General features: G+C 38.4%; 1 protein-coding gene across 1 annotated transcript in view; it reads left to right on the forward strand.

The window, feature by feature from the left end:
- Window positions 1-1,784: 1,784 nt before the first annotated feature.
- The window catches only part of HECW2 (HECT, C2 and WW domain containing E3 ubiquitin protein ligase 2), a 238,926-nt gene continuing 214,183 nt past the window's right edge, over window positions 1,785-26,527 (forward strand). The window contains exon 1 of the mRNA XM_030915952.1: window positions 1,785-1,956. Within this exon, the coding sequence (XP_030771812.1) occupies window positions 1,785-1,956 (172 nt within the window). The remainder of the gene's footprint in view (window positions 1,957-26,527) is intronic.

A 26,527-nucleotide genomic window follows, 5' to 3' on the forward strand; every position in this document is an offset into this window, starting at 1 on the left:
TTTGTATCCTTTTCACAAAGGATATCTTGTCCAAGTTATTTTCATTCAAGAGATAGTGCTCAAAGTATGAGATCCACTTTATGGCAGAAACTACTTGAATAAATACATTTGCAAGTGCTATAAACCTAGCACAGAAGCATGTCCTCTTCACCCAAAGTGTCTGTGAACTGAGTGGCAGGGTGGGAGAAATTAGGGAACCCAATCTTCCCGTGTCCTCCTCTCAGACTCAGTAGCCAAGGTTGTTAGCTGTCACGTAAATATTGCACCCAAGGTTACTTTGTTTGTTTTTTAAATGAAAACTCATGCTGACTTCCCAAGACCCAATAGGGTTTACCTTGAAATGAAACATGGCATAATGAAGATGGTGGCAGGTACTAAGAGTGCGGAGTAAATGTTAAATCCGTAAATGCACAAGTGGATTATGTAGTTCTGAAAGGGATGGTACAGAAGAAAATCAGATCAATTCTATGTAAGGCTAGTGAGATCCGAGTGAGGTAATGTAAACCCATGGCAAACAGGTAAGGCGCTGGTAGATAGAACCTTAGTTGTACTGCGTTAAAGTACAGGAGGTACTGGAGTCTCTGTGTGTGTCTGGAAGTATTTTAGAACTAGACTCAGTGAGCCAAAAAGGGGCTGTCTAAGTTCCAACAGGGAAGGCCTTGTTCCTTTGGATGGAGGCCAAGTGGGAGCCAAAGGAAATAGCTTATCATGATCCAGATGGCCCAAATAATGTGGACCAGCCAGAAAGTCAGGATGGCAAGGGGCAGGCTCAGGAAAGGGACTGGAGATACAAGTTATGCCAAGAAGTATCTAGGAGGAAGATGCTCACTCTTCCTGCATTTCTTCATTTAACAAATATTTATCAACATGTACTGTGTAGCAGGCACTGCTGTAGACACTGGGAATAAAGTAGCCAACAAAACAGATGAAAATCCCTGTCTTTGTGAAACTTACATTCCATCAAGTGAAGTAGACAATAACCAAATAAATAAGTAAATTGTATGGTACATTAGATCACAAAACTTGCTATAGAGAAAAATAAAGCAAGAAAAGAGGGATGGGAAATGCTGGGGTGCTGCGGTTTTAAATGCAATGACCACTATATTTAAGGGAAGAGGTGACATTTGAGCAAGCTCCTGAAAAGATTTCAGTGAGTTACATTCTTATGCTAAGGAAACTGAGCAAGTGAACTTGTACTCAGTGGTATACTTCAACTGTGTTTAGCATGTGTCTTGCTGTTTTAAAATTTCATTGCAGCAGCAAATAAATATGTGTGTGGAATGGAAAAGGAGAAGAGGGTGCCATGTTTGAACATGGGGTGTTTGGGAAAGGATAGACCTAAAAGGGATGGCGGGGAGATTCTCTCCTCCTTGATTGCTAGGAGAAAGCTATGCCAAGTGAAATCGAGGGTCACAGGCATGTGACAGCCTTTGCCATCATGTGACTTGACTCTATAGAAGCTGCTTTTGACATCATCAGTTGACAGTAGAATAATAGGTTTTATTTTGACAGCAGAAGATTACATAGTCAGGCTTTAATAAACACTCTTTAAGGCTTTATGTCTGGAAAGCTTAAATCTAATTCTTTGTGTCGTAGCACTAATGTTTTATGTTTATCTGTCTCCTGCAGCTTTGTAGGCAGCCAATCCCAGAGAGGCAGACAGGATGGCTAGTTCAGCCCGGGAGCACCTACTTTTCGTGCGGCGTCGAAATCCCCAGATGCGGTACACGCTGAGCCCAGAGAACCTCCAGAGCCTCGCCGCCCAGAGCTCCATGCCAGAGAACATGACCCTGCAGCGGGCCAACAGCGACACTGACCTGGTGACTTCTGAGAGCCGCTCCAGCTTAACTGCCAGCATGTACGAGTACACGCTGGGGCAAGCCCAGAATCTCATTATCTTCTGGGACATTAAAGAGGAGGTGGACCCCAGTGATTGGATTGGACTTTATCATATAGGTGAGTCAAATGGAATGGACTTGCATGTGACTCAGAGCATACAAGTTTCTAGTCTGACATTTTTACCATTCTATATTTTCTCCTGGAAAAAATTCAGACGCATATATACACACAGCAGATTCTGGGAATTTTTTTTCTTCTTTGGGAGGAGGGGATTCAACAGTACCTTTGCTTATATTATGAAGTTTGTGGTTACGTCTCTACCTAATTAAATGTCAGAACCTTCAGAACCTGTAGGTGTTACAGTATTTTCTATTAGGTCGATGCAGAAGTAATTGTACCAACAAAACTTCACATTTCTCTTGGTCAGCAGTCCCATTTTAGAAAGAGATATCTATTAACATTTACTAACATTTTTAAACTGATGAAAGAGACGTCTAGATTTAGATGACATATTTTAAAAGCTCTGTATTTTCTAAAATTTGAGTTTTGTTAAGAACTACTTGTAGCCTAAGATGTCTTTTTATTTTTAAATTTCATGACTCTGTCCTAGATCAGTTAGGGGAAGGAAGTGTCATGTTTTCCTGACAAATGACTTATAAATAATTGCTATTTGTTTTAGTAAAAGCAGTCCAGCTCTGTTTAGCTAATTTACGCTTATTGTTCTTAGTGAACTTATATTTGCAGAGTGAGCGATGAATGAGACATCCAAAAAGTACAAAGTCTGCCACATTGGAAAGCAAAAATCTAACCTACCAACTAAACAGAAAGAAAATTGAAATCCAACCCAATAATAAAATCTAACATTCTCCAAAGTTGGAGAACTTTTTCCTTGAATGAAGAAAATTGTCTCCAAAATTTAGCATCAGATATTAGGAAGCCATTGTTGCTTTCAATGTAAGTTGTAAGCCAAGCATCCCCCACCACCCTGCTGCCCCCCCCTTTTTTTTTTTTAAATGGATAAATCAGAGGAAAAAGAAGACCCATCTGTTTATGGCAGTGCTTCTTAGCCAGGGAAGATTTTGCCCCCTAGAGGACATTCGGCAAGATTTGGAGACATTTTTGGTTGTCACAAGTGGGTAGGGGGATATGAGGCCAGGATGCTGTGAAACATCCAGCAAGGTACAGGACAGCCTCCTCCACAAAGAGTGATGTAGCCCCAGATGCCAATAGTACCACTGTTGAGAGGCCTTGTTTGAGGCAAAACAACACTCTTGCTGAAATTTTGTTAGAATGTTAAACCCACTGAAATTTATTTTTCTGTGGGATAAAGAATTTTATATTGACTGAAATAAAAACATTTGGTTTGTATTCACTTATATAACTCTTAATGGTTAATCATGCTGGAAAACAAAAAATCCAAAATGTGCAAAACTTTAATGAATTATTATCTCTCTTTTTTTTTTTCTTATGGTAACCAAAAAAGGGGAAAAGTCTGCACAGCATTTTCCCTAAGTGTGTTGAGGAAGATATACAATTTAAAAATTACATTTGTATTATTATGTTCACAAAAAATCTTACAGTTTTGATGGGACTTTAGAAGTAACCCTTTTGATTTGAATGTAATTTTACTCTTGCACTTCATATAACTTCTCTTTAGACTTTCTCATTTTTTCCCATTTTAGATTTTATTTTGTAATCTTAATAGAAGACTTAATATAAGACTACAAATACGAATACCAAAATGTGTTTTTAAAAATCCTTTTATAATATTTATTTGGGAAATAATCAATTTTACTTTCTCATATAAGGTGATTTATTTTGTGTATGAATAACTTAATCTTTAAAATGCTAGAATCACTTAAAAAATTGATTCCCATACATACACTTGCTATATTTCCCTGTTTAAATGTAATCAGGAAGGAACTAAGGAATTCCATCCACAGTGAATCTTATCTCCAAGTGACCAAAACCACAACATCTTGATGTTGTTATATTTTACTTTCTAGAGGAAAAAGTATAGGTCAGAGTCCTAAGTCTGGAATTAATCCAAGACTATCGCTAGGAAAGCAGAATTAGGAAATAAATCCCTTTGGAAAAGTGGTAACTCTTTATCAGCTTATTTCAAGAAGCTTCTGTGTCTTTCTCATGTAAGTTATCATTGTGTCTTTGTTCCCCTGTATGTTACATGTCTTTTTTCCCCTCCTTTGGCTGCTTTCAAGATTTTTCTCTTTATCTTGGTTTCCAGCAGTTTGTCTATGCTATACCTAGATGTGATTTTCTTTTTATTTATTTCAGTTGATATTCTCTGAGCTTCTTAAGTTAATGTTTTTGATGAAATTTGGACAAATGTTGGCCATTATTTCTTCAAATTTTTTTTCTATTTTTATTTTTTTCTTCTTTTTCTGAGATGCCAGTTATGCATATGTTAAAATCATTTCATGTTGTTTTGCAAGGCCCCGAGGCGCTGGTTCATTTTCCTTCGACATCTTTTCTCTTTGATATTCAAATTTGATAATTTCTATTTCTCTATCTTCGAGTTCACCAACTTTGCCCTTTTTTTGTCTTCATTCTGTTGTCAATCCCACCCAATGGATTTTTAAACTTTGAGTTATTTGACTTTTCATTTCTAGAATATGCATTTCTCTTTTTCTACTTTCCATTTCTTATATGAGATTTCTTGTGTGTTAACTCATTCAGATCATATTTTTGTTCAGTTCTTCAAACTGAATTGAATATGGCTACTTTAAAGTTTCTGTCTTCTAATTTCAACATCTAGGCCATCTCAGGATGAGTTCCTATTGACTAGTTTTTTTCATTGACCATGGTTCTTATGTTTTGGTTTCTTTGCATAGCTAGTACTTTTTGATTTTACACTGGATATTGAGAATTCTATGTGGTAGAAATTCTGAGTTCTGTGGAATACCTGTTTTTTTTTTTTTTTTTTCTAATAGGCAGATTTATTTCTTTGAACTTGTGTAGGTTTGATTTTTTACACTTTGTTAGACTGGATCTGCGGAAAGGCCGGTGTATTTTTCTACTATTTCTAACTTGGTGGAATTCATCCTCGGAGTTTGGTCTCCCCTATGGATTTTGTTAGGTCTTGCTTTTGGGCTGTGGTGAAATAAGTGTATGGTAGGTCTTATTCTAGTACACTGTGCTTATTCCTAAGCAGCAGCATTTCTGATGTCTTAGCTGGATGCCTGAAGTGCTAGCCAGGTCTTTCACTCTGGCTGAGCTGTAGCTCCAATGTTCACCAGCACTGCTTAACCTCTGGTCACTCTGTTGTCCTCTCAGCCCTGTAAGCTGCTCTCTATAAAGCCTTGGTCTTTTTTTTTCTGAGTATGTGCAGCCCAGACCTTGGCCAAAGATTTGTAGGGGATCCCCTTTGTGGACTTGTGGACTTCTGGCCCTCATCCTTCTAGAGCTCTTTTGTTTCCAGGACCCTGGCCTGGAGATTCTAGTACTGCAGTTGACCCAGACTCTGATCTCTGTATCCAAGCTCAGCAGAACTACTATGGACTCTAGCTTCTTACTATGGACTCTACACTCAGGAAATTGTCCACCATCTGAGATCTGGGTGATCATAGTGTCACCTTGTAAGTTTCTCTTTTCTCTGAGATTATAGTCTAATACCATCTGTTTTCCAATGTCTGAAAACCACTTCTACTTCTAATTTTATAGTTACGTACATTGGGAAGGCTAGTCTGGTGCTAATTACTTCATTCAGGTCTGAAGCTGAAGTTCCTGTATAATTTGATTTAGGATGGGAGATAAGAGGTCTCAGTTTTCCCCTCTAGCCTTTTCCAAAGAATGATGAATAAAATTGATTGCTTACATCTATGTTGTCACTTCTTACTGTATTTTCTAATAGATTTCTATCCCAGCAGGAAAGAGGGGTGAGGACCTGGCATCCCAGACCCCACAAGGGTCCATTTTCTGCCCCCTTCTCTCTGTAATCAGAACCCTGATTGGGTCAGTGGGGTGAGCACTAAGTCCTTAATCTCAGGGTAGGTAGGCCCTCCCCAGGCTCAGGAAAGGTCTAAACTTGTATGCTAATCCAACCATTGAGTAGTCTAGAAGTAGACATGTAACTCGGTTCTTGCCCATGAGATCTAATGGGAAAACTTTGGGGGAACTTTGCTTTCCAGTGAAAAACGAGAGTTTCATGAAGAGTCTTTTAAACTTCCTCTTCTATTGTCCTTGGAACTCTGGTGAAAAGATACGATGTCTTGAGCTGTTGCATCCATGTAGCAATCATGAGGCATCAATCAAGAGAATAAAAAGCTATGGATGGCAGAGCAGAAAATAGATCTTGGACTGGCACTCTGAAGTTCATGTTATATGTGGAAAAAAAATGTTCTTCTCTTTATTTAAGTCAGCAGCAGGCTTTCTTGTATCTGCAGTTGTTGCTAATAGAGCCACTGACACAGCTAGAAATATAAGAAAGGGAAAAGGGTAACAACTGCTTTTAAAGGCAAGATAAAGAGTGAGTGGGCTGCTTTGGTAGTTACTACTTCGTGGAGAGTGTTAAGGACTATTTTAATATCTGTGAAAGCCACCAGGTTGTTTTTAAAAGAAGTAACAAAAATTTTGATATAAAAATTCTGAACACAGTAATTCCAAGCCATGTGGAAATTTTCAGTGCTTTAATAGGACCAATAATGTGATGGGAATAATCTTTCAAATGAGTACTTAGTAACATGAAAATGTGCAAAACAATTTTTTGGATGCTATTAAATGAAAGTAGGTAAAATGAAACATTTGGAGAGGAAGTGAAAGAAAAGAGGCAACACCATGCTAAATGGGAAAAGATTTTTGAGGTTCAGGTTAAGTCATAAATTTAATACTGTGTGGATACACAAGAATATGCATAGTAAATTCTCTCCTGGGCTCTGTGAAATAGATGTACTGAGAATCCAGATTTCATAACAATAGCATATATGTCAGATAGCTTAAGATTTCTATACCTTTTGGTAGGAAGCAGCCTCTCCCCTTCAGTTGTGTCCTGAGAAGCTTGACTGTTTCCTAGCAACTTCTAGTTTTAGTTATGGAACAGAGAGATGGTCTCTATAGAAATAAGTCCCAAAGGAGAAGGAATTTAGTGGAACATCAAGCTGATGAGGTGTGGTTTGTTGGCACACTCTGCATTTTGATTGTGTTTCTCTTGGCTTACATTTTCTTCCCCTCTAGAAGTGTGAGTTTTGTTTTTGTTTGGCTCATTGTGCAGAATGTTTTGAACTGTACAGTGCACTCCAGATGACTTGTAGCACTTCTTATCTGGAGGGAAAAACATATGCATGTGAATCAGAAAAATAAATCTTTCTTTAGGCATTTTTAGGCAGTAAATAGGCCCTATTGGAAATACAAAGAAAAAAGTTGAAAATATCGAAGCATTATTTGAGGAGCCTTTGGTGTGAACACAGTTCTCAAAACATATGCTAATTATATTTCCTCCTTCCAGAAAGCCTCATATACATCCTGAGATTTCTAGAGATGATTTCAATGGAGCTATAGCCCCAAACCTCCAAATTACAACAATTCCTGCCTTGCAGATGGTTGCGGAAATCACTAGGCTTATAATTTATTGTTGGTCTCCAAAATTAGAATTGATTCCTTACAAATTTAACAGCGCTCCTTATTGCCTCCTCCTAAGTGCACCAAATAAAAAGAACCAAATGCTTGTCTTATACAAAGACACTTAGGTCATGCAACACAAACAGCTTTCCATGAAGAATCAAATGGAAACAGTTTAAAGAGGACGTAGATCATAGTAAATTTGTTTCAGGCTCACTGTCTAATTCCCCTTCACCTTTGGACCTATGCTTATTTTTTTGGCTGTTCAAAAGAAAAGCAAATACTCCAAAAGGCTTCGTTTGCCATTTCTCATTTGTAGGCAATTTCAGGTACTTAACAGAACTAGGAAAGTGCACATTAAGACAATTATTTATTTATTTATTTTGCATAATGAAAATATAAAAGTGTATACTATGCTATATACCAGTAGTTATTCTAAGTACTGGTCTGCAAACTGTTACTGATCTATGAACAGATAAGATGCTCCTTTCTAGAATGTAAATCAATATCTGATTCCTTCAATGAGAAAATGTTGCTATGAAAAAAAAAATAATCTAAACTAAAGTTTCTTAATGTAAGCATTTCAGATTCTGGCTCAAGCTTCTTATATTGTCATGGACCGGTAACAAATAATTTACCAGCATTTCTTTGGACCACAATTTAACTAGACCTCTCAGTGTCTATGGATTGATTATGTCTTCAAAAATGAATGGCAGAACAACTGTATTTTGACTGTCAGTCTTAAAAAAGTATCCTGGTAATATATTTTGACATTTTTCATATTTCTTCACATTTGGAGAATAAAATAAAGTAAGATTGCAATAGTGAACCAAGGCATTATGATCATGTATCTTAGAGCTTTAAGATCCCAAAGTTTAAGCTTATGTTTTGTAAATAAATAACTAAGGTCTAGAATGGTGATACCCTGCAACTTGGGGGAAGAATCAAAGCTGGAACTTCAGTGTCCTATGTCTCAAGTCTTCATTTTTCTTTCCTGTGTTTAGAGTTGTAGTCTGGTATTTCCCAGTTGTTAATTACTTGCTCACCACCTTCTTGATTTTTTGGCAGTTTTAGATGATTGGCTACAGTGTTAATATTTTTCTTAAAACCTTCTAATTGACAAAGGACCAGAATAGACACTTCTCAAAAGAAGACAAGCAAATGAACGACAGGTATATGAAAAAAAAATCAACTTCACTAATCACCATTGAAATGCAAGTCAAAACCACAATGAGATGTCACCCCACACCTATTAGAATGGCTGTTACCAAAAAGACAAAAGATAACAAGTGTTGATGACATTTGGAGAGAAGGGAACCCTTACACACTGTTGGTGGGAATGTAAATTAGTACGGCCATTATGGAAAACAGTACAGGAATAACTCAGAGATAGTGTGGTTTTGGTTCCAGATTCCTATAATAAAGTTAATAGCAAATTAAAGCAAGTCACCCAAAGTTTTTTGGTTTCTCAGTACATGTAAAGGTTGTGTGTACACTATACTGTAATCTAAATATTAAGTGTACAATAGCACTAGGTCTTAAAAAAAACTGATGTATATTGCTTAATTTAAAAGTACTTTATCATTAAAAAATGCTAGTGATCATCTGAGCTTCAGTAAATTGTCATGTTTTTGCTGGTGCAGGGTCTTGCCTTCATGTTGATGGCTGCTGACTGATCAGGGTGGTGGTTGCTGAAGGTTGGGATAACTGCACAATGTCTTTAAATAAGACAGAGATGAAGTTTGCTACATTGACAGACTCTTCCTTTCACAAAAGATTTCTCTGTAGCATGAATGCTATTTGATAGCATTTTACCCACGGTAGAACTTTTTTTCAAAATTGTAATCAAACTTTTCAAACCCTGGTGCTACTTTCTCAACTCAGTTTATGGAATATTCTAATTTTTGTTGTTGTTGTCATTTCAACAGTGTTCACAGCTTCTATATCAGGAGTAGATTTTATCTCAGGTAACCACTTTCTTTACTCACCCATAAGAAGGAACTCCTTGTCTATTCAAGTTTTATCATAAGATTGGAGCAACTCAGTTACATCTTCAGGCACCACTTCTAATTCTAATTCTCTTGCTATTTCTACCACATTTACAGTGACTTCCGTCACTGAAGTCTTGAACCCTTCAAAGTCATCCATGAGGGTTGGAATCAACTTCTTCCAGACTCCTGTTAATGGTGATGTTTTAGTCTACCCCATGAATTGTGAATGGCTTCTAGAATGGTGAATCCCTTCCAGAAGGCTTTTAATTTACTTTGTCCAGATTCATCAGAGAAATTACTATCTATGGCAGCTATAGCCTTAAGAAATGTATTGCTTAAATCATAAGACTTGAAATTCAAAATTACTCCTTGGCCCATGGGCTACAGAAAGAGTGTTGTGTTAGCAGGCATGAAAAAAAAATTAATTTCCTTGTAAATCTTTATCAGACCTCTTAGGTGACTGTTTTTTTTTCCCCCCCCAAGCAGTAGGTCTCAATAGTGGCCGTAAAATATTCAGTAAAATATTCAGTAAAAATATTCAGTAAATCTAAATGACAGAAGTGCTGTCATTTAGGCTTTGTTGTTCCATTTCTAGAGTGCCAACAGAGTGGATTCAGTATAATTTTTAAGGGCTCTAGGATTTCTGGAATGGTAAATGAGCATTGGCTTCAACTTAAAGTCACCAACTGTATGAGCCCCTAACAAGAGAGTCAGTCTGTTCTTTAAGCTTTACAGCCAGACATTGACATCTCCTCTAGCTATGAAAGTCCTAGATGGCACCTTCTTCCAATAGAAGGCTGTTTTGCCCACATTGAAAATCTGTTGTTTAGTGTAGCCACCTTAATCAATTATCTTATCTAGATCTTCTGGATAACTTACTGCAACTTCTACATCAACACTTACTGTTTTACTTTGTACTTTTATGCTATAGAGATGGCTTATTTCCTTAAACCTTACGAATCAACCTTTCCTAGCTTCCAACTTTTCTTCTGCAGCTTCCTTACCTCTCTCAGCCTTCACAGAATTGAATAGGGTTAGGGTCTTGCTCTGGATTAGGCTTGGTTTAAGGGAATATTTTGACTACTTTGATCTTCTCTCCAGACCCCTATAATTTTCTCCATATCAATAATAAGGCTATTTCACTTTCTTATCATTCGTATGCACTCTGGAATAGCACTTTAAATGTCCTTCAAGAACATTTCCTTTGCTTTTACAACTTGGCTAACTGTTTGAAGCAAGAGGCCTAGCTTTTGGCCTGACTCAACTTTTGAGATACCTTCCTCACTGAGTTTAATCACTTTTAACTTTTGATTTAAAGTGAGAGATGTGTGACTCTTCCTTTCATTTAAACACTTAGAGGCCATTGTAGGGTTATTAATTGGCCTAATTTCAATATTGTTGTGTCTCAGGAGATAGGACGGCTGAAGAGAGGGAGAAAGAGGATTGCTGGGTCAGTGGAACAGTCAGAACGTACACAATATTCATTTTGATTAAGTTTACAGTCTTACATGGGCGCAGTTCATGGTGCCTCAGAACAATTACAATATTATCATCAAAGATCACTGATCAGTGATCATCACAACAGGCATAATAATAATGAAAAAGCTTGAAATATTGCAAGAAATACCAAAATGTGACACAGAGATGTGAAGTGAGCATATGCTGTTGGAAAAAAAATGGCACCAACTTGCTCAGTGTGGGGTTGCCACACACTTTCTATTTGTAACAAAAACACATTGTGAAGTGCAATAAAGCAAAGCATCATAAAAAGAGTTTTCTATGTAGGCTCCTCAAAAAATTAAAAATATAAATACTATATGACCCAGCAATCCCACTTATGGGTATACATATCCAAAGGAAATGAAATCAGCATACAGAAGAGATATCTGGATTCCCATGTTTATTGCAGCAGTATTTACAATAGCCAAGATATGCCGTCAACCTAAGTGTCCATCAGTGGATGAATGGATAAGAAAAATGTGAGATACACGCACACGCGCGCGCACACACACACACACACACACACAATGGAATACTATGCATTCATTAAAAAAGAAGGAAGCCCTTTCATTTGTGACAACATAGATGAACCTAGAGGTATTCTGTGAAGTGAAGTAACTCGTTTGATTAAAACAAAACAAACTGTCTACCCTGACAATGTTCTAAGCAATAGTGTTAGAGAAGGTTTGCATTGTTAGGTATATTTCTTTCTGACATGCATTAACTGTTAAGGAATAACTTTTGCCAATGAACTACCCAGGACCGTCACAGCAGCACACTTTGAGAAGCTCTGACGTTATCAGTTGTTGAGATCTCAGGTGCTACAGTTAGACACATTAGTAAATTCAATGAATGACTAGCTGAATGACCATGGGCAGATTATTTAACTTTTTAAACCTCAATTTCTCCATCTTTAAAAAAATGACTTAAGAAACCACCGACATGAGAATTAAGTGAGGTATTGCATATAAAATGCTCGGCAAGGTGCTTGGGCAGATTGTAAGGTTATGATTATTATAAACTATCATTAATATTTTGGTAATTATTAATAATAATAAAATCATTTTACTGGTAGCCTGAAGCTACAGCACAAACTTAACCACTGAATGAATTCCCAAGAAGGGATTTCCAGTTTAAAGTGACACAATGGGCCACTTCTACTTAAGGAAAACAAAATTCATTTATTTGAAGCAGAGCTCTAGAAATTATGTAAGCACTTAAAATGTGAATGCTAAATAATACAGTATTTTAATTTGAGTATTATGTAGGTTCCAAATCAACAAGCTTTACAAGGCGATGGGAAATCTGCAATTTAATTTGAAATTCAATCAAATGGAACAAAGAATTAATGTATTAGGTATTTCATCTTCAGAATAGCTATCAGATACAGTTAAGAGTGGCTGATCCTAAGTTCTTTTGATTTTTTATCATGATTTCTGCCAAAGAAAAGTTGTTTTAGGTCATATCTTTAAAATGTTTAAATGCTCTTAGAAAATAAGAGATTTGAACATGAAATTGTATTTTTTGGAAGAACTTAACTCTAAATTCTTGTCACCTAGTCAGATTATGCTGCAATAATTTACTAACCCTGCATCTTCAGGCCTTAACAGAACAAAGGATTATTTATTGCTAATGCTGCATGTCTAGTGTGGGTTGGCAAGGGGCTTGATTCATATTGTCACGTAGGGACTCAGGCTCATCACCTTCTTTATTTTTTCGTTTTTGGATTATTAAAGGCTCAACCATTTTATCATTATGCCATCTGGACACATGACCGCTTTGGGCAAGTGTCAGGGGAAGAGAGCGCTGGAAACTCTTACGCCAGCTCTTAAATGCGTAGGCACCAAAACCACACATACCACTTCAGCTCACAGCTCATTGTTCAGCATTTTTAGCAAAATTCTGCCTAACTGCAAGGGGAGTGGGAAATGCATAGAAGTCTGGCTGTTCAGTGAGCAATCAGTGTCTCTGCCATAGTAGAATGTCTTGCTAACAGTGTATCTAGTCTTCTTGCATGGTCACTGCAAGAATAGATATTAGGGGTTAGAAAGTATCATACTTTGGAATACACTTTGCAAGGTGTTCAAATACTGAATGAGCAGGCATACCCAGGGCCGTACCAAGGACAATGCATGACCATTGTGGATGAAAAATAGCTTAGTGGAATCTTAATTCATAGGATCACCTTGGTATCTCAGACTATCACGGATCTTCCTTTTAAAATGCGTGTGGAAGTTTTGCTCCACAGAGGAGTCCACATGTTCAAAATGGTTATGAAAGACTCCCCTGGATATTTGGTAGGTTTTCAAAAATTGCGTAGGTTGGTGTAACCAAAGAAGCTTTAGTGTATTTTATGCCTTAACATATTGATTGCAAGCAATACTTGATACAGGCATTCTTCTCTCCATAGATTGAGATGATTCTAGAAACATTACCTTTGTTGTATTTTTATTGCCCCCCATGCTTATTTGTGTCACTTTTCATTAAAGGAGACTCATATAGCCGAATTCAGTAAATGTTAAATAATTGTAAATATTTTGTGGTTGAGTTAAGATAGCTTTTGCATGAGGTTTAGAAATTCTTTGTTCTGGTTGCAACTGTTACTAACTCACGAAATAATTGCTTACTACACATACTAATTTTATCGTGTTTGTTATAATTAGCTTTTTATACTTTCTTAAGGACTAAATAGTGGGCACACCTATAAAGTTACTTATAATGCCATTATTGTATCTTGCTGTATTTCTTAAAGTCTATTTTGTCTGTTATCAGTTGTTATATCAACTTCCTTTTGGTTGGTTTTTGCTTAGTGTATCTTTTCCCATCAATTTACTTTCAGCCATTCTTTGGTGTGCTCTAGATTTAACTGCTGTAAATCATGTAAAGCTTTATGATTTTTGATCTAATCTAAGTGAGCATCTTTTAAAATTGGTACATGTAGAGTTTTTTACAACTGCTTTTACTTTTGATATGTTTGGACTTATTTCAACATCTTATTTATTTTCTGTATATCATGCTTTTTCTTAGTTCCCCCCCCCCCCCATTTTTATGCCCTCAATGGAAATGATGAGTTGTCTTTACTCCCACATCTCACGTTCTTCTTGAGCGTATTTGTTGGAATTTAAACATTCTAGTCTATTCTCTTAAAGGTGTATCCTTTCAATTTTTGACATGTGTAATTGAGTTAGCATATAATTAATCGGGATCTTTAAGTGCCTCAAACTGTACAAGAATTTTAGGATCTTTTCATCCCAATCACTTTCTTTCCCATCTTTTCTTTTATTGTTGACAACATTTAATTCCATCCTATTTTAAACCCCTTCTTCCACATTAGTCATTACTATTATTGTGTTTTTTTCATAGACACTTTCTATGTAACAAACCTCCATAACATAATGGCTGAAAACAGTAATCATTTGGATAAATAAACAATTTGAAGATGAAAAAAAAACCTGACTTATCTGAATCAGCAGCACCGGAGTCCACTGGGCTTCACTTTCTTATGGAACACAGACACATACAAAAAAAAGTTGCATTATAAAATAAATGGAAGCACATAGGTGAAGTTTACAATTTAACTTCAAATCCTTGTTGGTTTACCAAACCAAAGAATATCTTTTTTTTTTTCTTGATTAATGTAGGTTATGAGGAAAGATGTCAGATATATTCAAAATCTTCTCTTCATTTTCTCCAGTGGGTCTTCCCCTTAACAGGCTCTCATGTGTTCTCTATTTCATTTTGCACCAGCTATTTTTATCATTATTTGTAAAGTCAAGGCCTTAAACCAACCTTATGCTTGCAATCTTTGAGTTACAGTGGAGCTGTGATAACTATCAAAGTCATTATAATATTTCCGTCAATTGTTTCCCGCAATCTGGCTGACATTATTGTTGAATTGTTGAATAAATACAGACCTGCTTCACAATAGTGTGCAGTTCATACGGACTTCAGAGAAACTGCATTGAGCGACTCAGATTTTCAACCTGTTTTAAGTTTTAAAAACCAGAGTAACTCAGATTTAGTGGTGATGTTAAGGGATTTTTCCACATTTTCATAGTTTGAGTTTTTGTCCTTATTTTATTTCAATTACGAATTGCAAAACTCCAAATGTATGTTTATTGAGAAAGCATGATATTTCTCTTCCTTCATCAAAATGTGTAAAACAACAGTCAAATAGCATAAATGATCACATTTTCTCAGCTACTGTAATTCATAAAATCATTATGAGAACCACGATAATGCCTTATCTACGAACAAGCTGGAACTGGATAGAGTCTCCATTAACCTCAACATTGGGTAATAATACAGTGGCCCCGAGGATGGTTTTGGAGTGGGGGCACGGGACAGTAGTATTTGGCACTTGGAAGAGTTGCTGAACCATTCTGAGCCTCAGTTTCTTAATGTGCCAACCTCATAAGATTGCACCAAAGGTGAAACAAGATAACATTTATAATTGTGATACGTGAGTAGCCAGGTAGCCACCCCACTACCCACATCCCCAGCAAACATTTGTTGAGAACCTACTGTGTGGCTGCCACTAGGCATTAGGATAAAACATGAATCAGCTCACACTAGGGTGAGATATAAGTAGGAAGGAAATAATTGTAATGTACTATGTTTAGAACAATATTACAAAGACCACAAGAGCACAGAGAAGGGGCAGTTTAATGCCTCAGATGGATTCAGAGATGGGAAGGGTATAGAAAGGGCTTTACCAAGAAGATGATATTTGGACTTAGTATGAAATTGAGATGTTTTTTGGTGTTCACACACAAGAAAGGTCATTCCAGGAGGTGGAAATTGTATGTGCATATGCCAGTCTTTTGTCCTGAAGGGCTTGCAGGTGTACTTGAAGAGAACACCTCCTGTTCCCTTCCCTTTTTCTGTCTAAATTCTGTGTATCTTTTAAGCGAGGAATCAGAAAATTCTGTCACCCACTCTGTGGGTAATCTACCTAACTATTCTGGGTAATCAGTCTGTTTTCCTACTCCCTTAGGTATTTTATAATATCACTGTCTCAGTGGTGATTACACTGTGTTATTTATAATTTGTCTTTCTCCATGCTTCTTCCTTCCATTGCACTCTTATAAGACTCCTTAACTGCATCTTGTTCATGTTGTAGGCTGAGCACCTTACCCAGCTCTCTGTGCTGCATCATCTGTGCAGATTCATTAATTCGTTCGAGAGTCAAATTATGGTATGAGTAAATACTTTTTTACTGAGGATGATTCCATATTATGTAGATTTCAACTAATGATTTTATTGAACAGAATATTTTTGGTATTCATTCATCCATTTGTTTAACAATGTTAGAACTTTACTATGTACCAGGCTTCTGAAAGAAAAATTTAAATATCCTCTATATCCAGGATCACAGTTAATGAGTCATCGTTGCAGGTTTTTCCTAATTTTTTACAGTGTACCAGCCTTTTGTTTCCCATTTCCTTACCTATAGGATCTATCTTCAATATTGAAAGCATTTTATGTTTAAATAGAAATAACTTTTTCCTGAATTCAGTGTGTCTACTGCTTTGTACTCTCATTTTTTGGTCCTTTCTTATTCTCTTGTTTCTGAAAAATGTGCATCTGCTGCTCTAAGCAGTCATAGATGTTTTCCTGAAAGTTATAACTTCTTTGGCATGAAGAATATCTATTATATTTTTGACACTCTGAAATATGTACCAGTATATATGTGATATAGTTATTATACCTCTAGTACAAGCAAGTGCTGTTTTGAGATTATTGATGGATCAAGAAGTGATTATCCGGCTGGGCGCGGTGGTTCACACGTGTAATCCCAGCACTTTGGGAGGCCGAGGCGGACGGATCACGAGGTCAGGAGATCGAGACCATCCTGGCTAACATGGTGAAACCCCATCTCTACTAAAAATACAAAAAATTAGCCAGGTGTGGTGGCAGACGCCTGTAGTTCCAGCTACTCAGGAGGCTGAGGCAGGAGAATGGTGTGAACCCAGGAGGCGGAGCTTGCAGTGAGCCGAGACTGCGCCATTGCCCTCCAACCTGGGGGACAGAGTGAGACTCTGATTCAAAAAAAAAAAAAAAAGAAGTGATCATCCTTTCCCTCTACGAAATTAAGTACTGCTTTTTTGGGGACTATATTTATAGCACTAAGCTATACTATTAGACTCAAATATGTTAATGAATGACTAACCTAAAAAATGTGAAATTTCCAACTGGGAATTTACATTAAATTAACTAACAGGATTCTAAATATTTAGTATGTATCTTTTTAAGGCATCCAAATAAATGGTAGGTTTTTTTTTTTTTTTTAAGTGTAAGTCTGTGGCATATTTTTGACATTGTAAAGCATTCACCATGAAAAGGAAAGCTTTAAGAATTCAGCGAACATCTAGAGGTTAAATTCTTGGTTTTGGGCCCCGTGACAGCCACTTTTTCTCTTTTCACTTTAACTGCCAAAAATCTGTCATTTCTGAGACATTTCAAGGAGATAAACAAGGAGAACTATGCTATGCACATGACCTGATGTAACTGCTGATTTGAGCAAGGTTACTGGTCAGCATACGTAAGGTAACTTGGAGTTTTCTGGTCCATCATGTGATTCATTTGCCTGAATGGAGTGCTATGAAACTAATAAAATTCTTGAGCCCAGAAGTTTGAGTCCAGCTTGGACAGCATAGCAAGAGCCTGTCTCTAAAAATTTTTTTTTACTTAAAAATAATTAGGATTATTACTTGTAAAATTCTTTCTAACTGCACCAACACTGCTAGGACAAGCAGCAACGTTGTCATCTTAGTGACATTATGTGAAGCTGTCTTTGGAACCTCCCGAATTCTACATTTTAAATAAGTTTCACTCAAATGTAAGGAAACAGTATTACTTATTTAAGGAAATTGAATGCTGGCAGTGAAGTATGATATTTTTCGTCATTTGGAATCATTAAAATATTACTTATCTGTTGAAGTGTATTTTAAAATGTAGAGCCATAAAGGTTTTTAATTTAGAAAGAAAATTCATGATCATTTACTCTACTGGTCTCGTTTTACAAATTAGAAGCTGAAGGCTTAGATGGATTAAGTAATGTGTACGTGGTTGTTCAGTAAAACAGCAGGGAAAAATACAGTGCTTACTAGGAATTTCCTTCATCGTGGAGGAGCTTCTTAAAAAGGAATTAGGTGCTAAAGCCACTTCCTGAAGGTGATTTTTTAGTAGAGCCAAAATTACCCATGAAAACTCCTTAGGAAAGCAATATGACTTAACACCAAATTCAATGGCAGATTTTTCTTCCCATTTTAGAACAGACTGCTGTCTCAGACTGAGTGCCAGAGAAGAAGTTAGCTTGTGTTTACGGGCTATTTTTATAAGAAAACAAACAAACAAATAATAACAACAAAGCCCTTGTCATCAAAAACTAAAATTCTCTGCAGCCTGGCGGGATACTTGGAAGAACTGCATATTTCACATTCCCTCTTGGGTCACGTGCAGGATTTGGAATTGTTCTCATGCTGCTTCAATTGTCCCCTTTGTCAGTCTCCCCTCTTGCACCCAGCAGGCTTGTGTGGTTACACTGAAATATGTTAAATGGGCATTTACTGGGCCTCCCACTGAACATGAATCTGATCCTCCAAGATTCAGTAGAATGTGATGATTCAGTTTCTTAGACGGAGGCTCATAAAGGTTTAATTTATAATTTTTTGCTAGTTTTTAATAGCACCATTTAAAATATCTCACCAATACTGTTTTTGTAAAGCTGCCACAGTTTTTCGGGTGACCTTTATGATCAACTACATAGAAATACTTTTTCTTCTGTTATCTCTTATGTTTCCTTTTTAGTGCAGCACACCTTCCTTGGGATTTTAAATCCACAGGACTGAGTGCTTGCTTATATAAGCCGTAGGCATAGGACAGAGTGAGATGATCTAACATGATTGCATATAGTACAAACATTTCTTTGCCTTAAAATTTAAAACTTACTCATCTTTCTCTAAACTGTAACTGAGGTAATTTATTGTTTTCTAAAGGTCAATGTGACCAATGCAAGTATCTATAAGCTAAAATATTTCAACATAATTTCTTTAATATCTCTATTAAGAAAAGCTATCTCTATTAAGAAAAAGATATGAGGAAATAAAATTCAAATAGAAAATTCTTATTTTTATGAGAAATTACAACTAGAACCCCTTTATCCATACTATGTACTAAAACCATGCACTTGGAAATCAACAGTAACTCTTAAAAGTTAGATTACTAGACCTTTTGTTATTCTTCAGCCCCCAACACCCTTTGATACTGTTTTTTTGCCTCTTCTTTTCGAGACTTTTTTCTTCATTGGCTGTGACACTGTCCTGGATCTCCCAGTTTTCTGACCAATCCTTTCATTTTTACAGAAACTTGTTTCTTTCCTTACTCTCTAAATATTCTTCAGACTTTATTGTGGATTTCCTTCTTTTTAAGAGGCCAGTTTAAGCAGAAAGCTTCATCTCCAACCAAAGGTGCCTGGAGCTGTCTCTTATTGGCCCCCGAGAGCCCATTCTGCACGTCGTGCCCCGAAAGCACAGCTCTGCATTCAGTGCGTGCACGTTGGTAGCAGAAAGTCAGCTGTGATGACAGCATTTACACCACAGGAAGCAGCAAACACTACACATCAGGTCTTTCCCTCCCTCAGAGAGCCAGTGTCCCGGCATACCCCTGTTGAATCCCACCTCTTGTCTAAAGCTCCCAGGATCATTTCTCTCCGAATATGCTACTCACTTCTCAAATTCAGTTTGTTCAAAACGAACAGACTGACAAGTGAAACCAGTTCTTGATTTCCCTGTTTTTGTTGGTAGAAATGCCATTTTTTTCAGTCTCACAGGCTTGGAAACCTTGTACAAGATTTTGACTCCCTACTGCACTTTTAACATGCACATCCAGTCTCCTATCGAGGAATTTAAGTACCCCTGCTTCCCTTCAGTGTATGTGTATGTTTTTGACAAATGTAACAGGTTCCCCAGAACATAGACAATGGCCCCAGAGAAATCCCCTATGAAATCAACAACTCCTGTCTCACCTGGCAACCGGGTAAGGGTCATGAGAATGACTCTGGACCACCTCCTTCCCATGTTCTGCTTGGACAGTCAAGCATCTCACTTTGGATTTTGGGTGTAGTTGTCACCTTTCGCTTCAGGGCCTCAGCAGGGGTACTTCCTTCTACCTCAGGTCAAATAAATGATTGAGGCATGAAGGGAACTGCTCTAAGAGCTTCATGAGTGCTGTCCGTAGTGGACTGGTGTCCAACCCACACCTGATGACTCTCAAGGTGAGAGGCTGTAGCTGGAACTCAGAGTGCGAGGGGCTGTGTTGACCATAACCTGTACTGTTTGAGTTGTTGGGGCGAGAACACATGATTCTTGTGGACCAGATGTGGGGTATGTGCCCACAACAGAGCTGATGTTGGGGCATTGTTACTCCTGCTGGAAAGGAGTCCCCAGGGGCTGATGTTACCCAGGGGCCACAGAGACCAGATGGAAGACCCTGGCAGAAAGAGGCAGTGTGTGCTCCTGAAGCCCAGTGTCTAGGGCTAGTGACCACCTCAGGGGAATTTGCAAGTGCGAGTCTCCAGAAGTGGGGCCTCTCTCTAGGACTCAGGAACGCCCCTTTGAGAGAAAGAGAAACACTCCACACTCACAGAATGTTGGCACCAGATCATGGCGATACCAGCTCAATCAGCCCTTCCCTGCCTCCTAAGCACAATTTAGTGCTTTGAAGTTAGAAGGGGAGAAGGTCCTAACATACTGAGATTTGTTTGGCTTGATTTTTCAAGTTGGAAATGGAGATGTTACAGGAATGGAGGACAGGTAGGGTTTCAGTCTCAGATTCAAAGGTGAAATTGAGCTGACTCTGGCTGAGTAAAGTGGGATACAAAACAGTGCTGTTGGGGGAAATGTTGCCTTTCTCTGGTCTGTTGCTTCTAAGTCAAGCTAACTGACAGCTGTGCTCAAGTCCCCTGGAGAGAACCACTTTTGAAGAAGTATTCATGTGGTGTGAGGCTCTGAACTATTTATGGAAAAGCAAAGCATTTCACTCAAAAGCAGCGAAGAAGAGAAAATCAGGGGACTGTCTTCTCAGTGCTTTTTGATGACTGTGTTGGTGGGGTGCAGCTGAGTGCACAGGTGAGCTGCAGAGTAGTGATCACCAGTAACACACAACGAAGGCAGAACCTGCCTCAGTCCTTGAGGCTTGAAGCACGGGGTGAGGGAAATGAGGTCATCTGTCACTAAGAACAGCTTCCGCGTTCCTATAGAGACCAGCACCAGCCAACAGGCTAAGACAAGTGCGGGCTGTGTGGGCGAGCAGTGTAACTGTAGGAAACCTCAGAGAATACAGGGAGAGCTCCAAATTAGAGAGTGGAAAAGAGAGCAGAAAGAAGGGTTCAAGTTTTTCATCTGCTATCCATTTTATCCATGATAATATTTTATAGTACTTTTATATTGAGAGAACTCTTCTAATAACATTATCTCATAATTTTTTTTGAGACAGAGTCTGCTGGGCATGGTGGCTTACACCTGTAATCCCAGTACCTTGGGAGGCCAAGGCGGGTGGATCAGCTGAGGTCAGGAGTTTGAGACCAGCCTGGACAACATGTTGAAACCCTGTCTGTACTAGAAATACAAAAATTAGCCAGGCATGGTGGCGCGTGCCTGAGATCCCAGCTACTTGGGAGGCTGAGGCAGGAGAATTGCTTGAACCTGGGAGGCAGAGGTTGCAGTGAACCAAGATTGCACCACTGCACTCCAGCCTGAGCAATGGAGACTCCATCTCAACAAAAAAACAACAACAACAAAAAACAAAGACAGGGTCTTCCTCTGTCACCCAGGCTGGAGTGCAGTGGCACAATCATAGCTTACTGTTACCTCGTACTCCTGTGCTCAAGCGATCCTCCCACCCCAGCTTCCTGAGTGGCTGGGACTGCAGGCAGTGCACCACCATACCTGGCTAACTTTTTAATGTTTTTGTAGAGACAGGGTCTCTCTATGTTGCCCAGGCTAGTCTTGGACTCCTGGCCTCAAGTGATCCTCCAGGCTGGGCCTCCCAAAGTGCTTGGAGTACAGGAGTGAGCTATTATGCCCAGCTCTATTTCATATTATTTCGTATTTCATATAATTATTAGGGCAGCTCTCCACCTGATTAACTGTGCCACCTGATGGTGGGAACCAGAGGAGGAAGTTAATAGGTTAAGTTGCTTACCCATGACAGATGATGGTGACAGAATTTGGACCAAAGTTGTCTAATAATTTCCTAATTGGGAGGGCTCCTTCCAGCCTTTAGGGCTATGTTGAACTGGGGCAAAAGGATTTCAGATGATTCATGGGCAGTATTTTAAAATTTAATCGTAATGTATTTAGTTTTAAATTTGCCTTCTGTTTTGGCAGAGATACTGGTTTTCCATTAATGGTCTGAGGTAAACTCACATAAAAACAGCAAAGATGAAAAAGCATCAAGTAAATAGTAGCATCGAGATGTGGCAGTCATTGTAAAGGGGACCGTGAACATGAAATTTCGAAACCACTGCTCTAAAGGTTTCCTGGCCAAAACAAAGAGCTTATCATTTGATTACATTTCCTAAAGGGTGTTCTGAATGTGTCCTGTGACTAAGTCCTGATCTCAAAATGCGATGATAAACTTTTTGTGAATAAGGACTGTGCCTTCTGTAATCCAGGTGCTGTGTCCTGGCACCCCCCAAATTCGTATGTTGAAGCCCTAACCCCAGTACCTCAGAATGTGGTGTTATTTGGAGACAGCATCTTTACAGAAGTAAGCAAGTTAAATGATGTCATTAGGGTGGGCCTTAATTCAGTATGATGGTGGCCCTATGGAAAGGGGAAGCAGCATGTGACATGAAGACAGTCACCTGCACGCCAAGGAAAGAGGCTTCGAACAGATTTTCCCACACTGCTGGCAAAAGAAAACAACCCAGTCAATACCTTGATTTTGGACTTCTAGCCTCCAGAACTTTAAGACAATAACTTTCTGTTGTTAAAGCTACCCAGTTTGTGGTACTTTATCATGGCAGCCCTAGCACACTAATACAATAGGTTTGTGCATAAATTCTGGGGACATAAATAATGAACCTTAAACTGAATAGCAGGATCTTCCCATGTAATTTTTTTTTTTTTTTAAGACAGAGTCTTGCTCTGTCACCCAGGCTGCAGTGCACTGGTGCAATTTCGGCTCAAGTAGCTGGGACTACAGGCGTGTGCCACTACACCAGCTAGTTTTTGTAGAGATGGGGTTTCACCATGTTGACCAGGCTGGTCTGAAACTCTTGACCTCAAGTGATCTGCCCCCCTCGGCCTCCCAAAGTGCTAGGATCACAGGCGTGAGCCACCGCATCCAGGCTTCCCATGTAATTTTGATCCAAGTCACTCCAAGTTTTTAATTAAAAATGCCTCCTCTTAAGCTTTAAGGCCTTGTTGGCCAGCTTTTTCTCTCTTTGCATTTCCACAATGCTTCCCACTGCCCCAGTACTGCTATCTCCTAAGCTTGGGCACTTCCTAATGTGTCTTCTTTTACAAAATTACAGTGCCCTAGATGTCTGGACTTTGCCACTTGATTCATGTGGAAAGCCATCCTCCTTTGCACAAAGGCCTTTGTATTGAAACAGGATTGCTTTTTTAAACCTTAAATGCTTTGTGAGTTTTTTGTTTGTTTGTTCATTTAACTTCTGTGACCAGAAAATAATTGTTACCTTTAGAAGTGATAGCACCCACTGAAAAGGAAGAGCACTGCACCCTGGAACCTGGCCTTTAATTAAAAGATGCTGCTAGGCCAGGCATGGTGGCTCATGCCTATAATCCCAACACTTTGAGAAATGGAGGTGAGAGGATTGCTTTAGGCCAGGAGTTCAAAACCAGCCTGTATATCATAGGGAGACCTTGTCTGTACAAAACTAAAAATAAAAAAAAATTAGCCATATGTGGTAGTGTGTACCTGTAGTCCCAGCTGCTCAGGAGACTGAGGCAGGAGGATCACTTAAGCCTGAGAGGTCAAGGCTGTAATGAGCTGTGGTCACACCACTGCACTCCAGCCTCAGCAACAGAGTGAGACCGCACCTCAAAAAAAAAAAAAAAGCTCCTGTCTCTAGCTGAGCCACTGCCTGGAATGGCATTATGATCTCAGAATCTGCATGTATCTTGGCGTGGGCTGTTGTTATCACTGCTGTCCTTACACTATGTTGTTACATTTGTGAGTGTGCTGGCCTTCTACTGTGCCCTGTGGACTTCTTGACTTTACAGACTGGCCATGTTTGAATCATATTTGTATCAAGTTCAATACAAGTCCAATGAAAATGTGTTGAATAATGAACATTTTAGAAGGAGAACTGAAGTTCAGTGTCCTGTTGGCTATATTTCTGTTTGACGTACAATTGAATTTTGTGACATGGTTCACTGGAAATATTCCTTTATTTTTTAGATTTAAATCTTGTTGGTTTGGGAAAAGCTATTAGTCCTGGACTGAATTTCCAAGACTTCGTGGATCCTATATTCCTAGGGAGCTTTAAGAATTGTTTTCGGTGGTTTAAGTACTGATCTGATCGGACATAACAGACTGACCTAAAAAACTCCCCGCTTTTTGTTTTAGTTTCTTAAAGATTTATTTTTATGAATTAGATACATATGATCATTTTCTAGAATTCATTCTAAGTTTAAACTGCTTTTTCTGTTTTTAAGTTCAGCTCCCTGACTGAATTTTTAGAAATCTGGCTCCAACACACTTACAAATAGATCCTGCTAGATATTGTTCTTGTCATCACTTTTAGGATTATGTCAAAATGTACGATTGCTATTTACTTGATCCGAAAATATGTTACATGCATTTTTCTTTCGAAGCGCATGACCATGGAACAATGATCATATTTACAAATCTTTGCATCCCTAAGTGAGAATGCTTGGCAGAGCAGAAGCAACGTTTCCATTTTTTTCGTGATCAAACCTTGCACAATAACACTGCTGTCCTACATGATAGGATAAATCTGTGCTGGCTTGTCATGAGCACTTATTTTGAGGCGTCCTCTGTTGCTCTGGGAGAAACATTTAACTAAATGTTATTATACCAATCTCAGGTCAGTGAACCCCAAACTCTACCAGACTAGGGAATTGACTTTAGCAAATCTTTTTTATGATTCTTGTGCCAGGTTTTGTAGGTAATACACAGTCTCTCCCTTCAAGGGACTTACTGTGTAAGGGATTCAGGATGGGGGCTCAGGATCAAGACTGGAACTTTGGTGTTAGGATAATGTGCTTTTTAAAAATCTTCTGGTAGCATGGCACTTTTCATTTCTGCCCTCATACCTAGAGGGCTTCTTATGGAACCTCACAACTGCAACAGGATAGAAGTAGCAAGCACTTAACACATATGGCCAGAAATGCTCGGAGAACCTCTAGCCTAAGTCTAAGTGTAACCCTTGAGTCAGCTGGAGGCTTTCTGAAACTTCTTTTCATGCAACTCAAATATTAAGAATCCTGGGAACTTTAGAACTACGACCAAGTTTGAGTGTGGTGCGTTGGCCAAATGCATCAGACTGAAACAGCACTAAACTGTGGTCTAGCAGAAGATGGGAAGATTGATACACGTCTTGGTGCTGCCCAGTTTTTGTTTCCTGGAGCATTTCCTGTAAGATCTCGGGAGTCAGGGTAGGTATGACCCAGACAGAGAATCATAAAATCCCAAGTTTTAGATCCTAAAGAGATATTTGAGTTCATTTGTTTAACTTCTCTTAACATTTTAGTCAGCAACACAGAGATTTAGAAACTTGCTCCAGTTTTCATGGTCAGTTAATGGGAATATTAGAGCTAGAACCCAGGTTTCTTAATTTATGAATCTTCTCTTTGTTCTCTGTTGGTTTTGCATTATCTGTTTTTCCCAGAGCCTTTCTAGCCAAGTGCCATGGTCAGTAGTGTGTTGACAAACTGGACTTCTCTTTCAAACAAAAACAAAAAACCCTGGTTTGTAGTGTTTGTAGATTTCCACGGTATAAATAATTCCACCGTGGCTAATTTCAGGCTACCAACATCTAACAACCAGCTTGCAAGTTTCTTGAAAAAGTTCGCAATAGACTCCAGCCCACCATTGATTGTATTCTCCTGTATGCTTGTTCTTTTTGGCATTGTTGATAGCATATCAGTGACCAACCTTTTGTGAGATAGGTGGGCTCCTTATAGCGATGGGAGATAAAATAATGGAATTAAGAGAAGGACTTGTTTCATTGATTAGCTTACTTCAAACGAGTCCAGCATTCCCCAGATCCTAATCTCTCCATAAGACTCAGTAGTCTTCTTGACTTAACATGTGATAAAAAATACTGGAAGCCAAAGGGAGATGTTTCCTTTGGTTCTAAAGCATTTTGAAACTGTTGTGTTGTGGGACTTAGGGTTTGCTGTTCATAAAGATTCTGCTTCTACTTTGTATCTTGAAAGAAAGTTCAGTGGAGGGGTGTAGAATTTCCCATTTATCTAGTCCTTTGTTCAGTCAATTAATTATGTTTGACTATTACCACTGTACCCTAAGCTAATTATGGCAATCCTCTAGCTATTTGGAGTTCAGAGACTGAGGGGGATAAGATACTGGATACAGTGTCATAAAAATCATGACTACTTAGAAAATAA

The sequence above is a fragment of the Rhinopithecus roxellana genome, chromosome 14 (genome assembly GCF_007565055.1).
Source record: "Rhinopithecus roxellana isolate Shanxi Qingling chromosome 14, ASM756505v1, whole genome shotgun sequence".
Taxonomy (NCBI): domain Eukaryota; kingdom Metazoa; phylum Chordata; class Mammalia; order Primates; family Cercopithecidae; genus Rhinopithecus; species Rhinopithecus roxellana.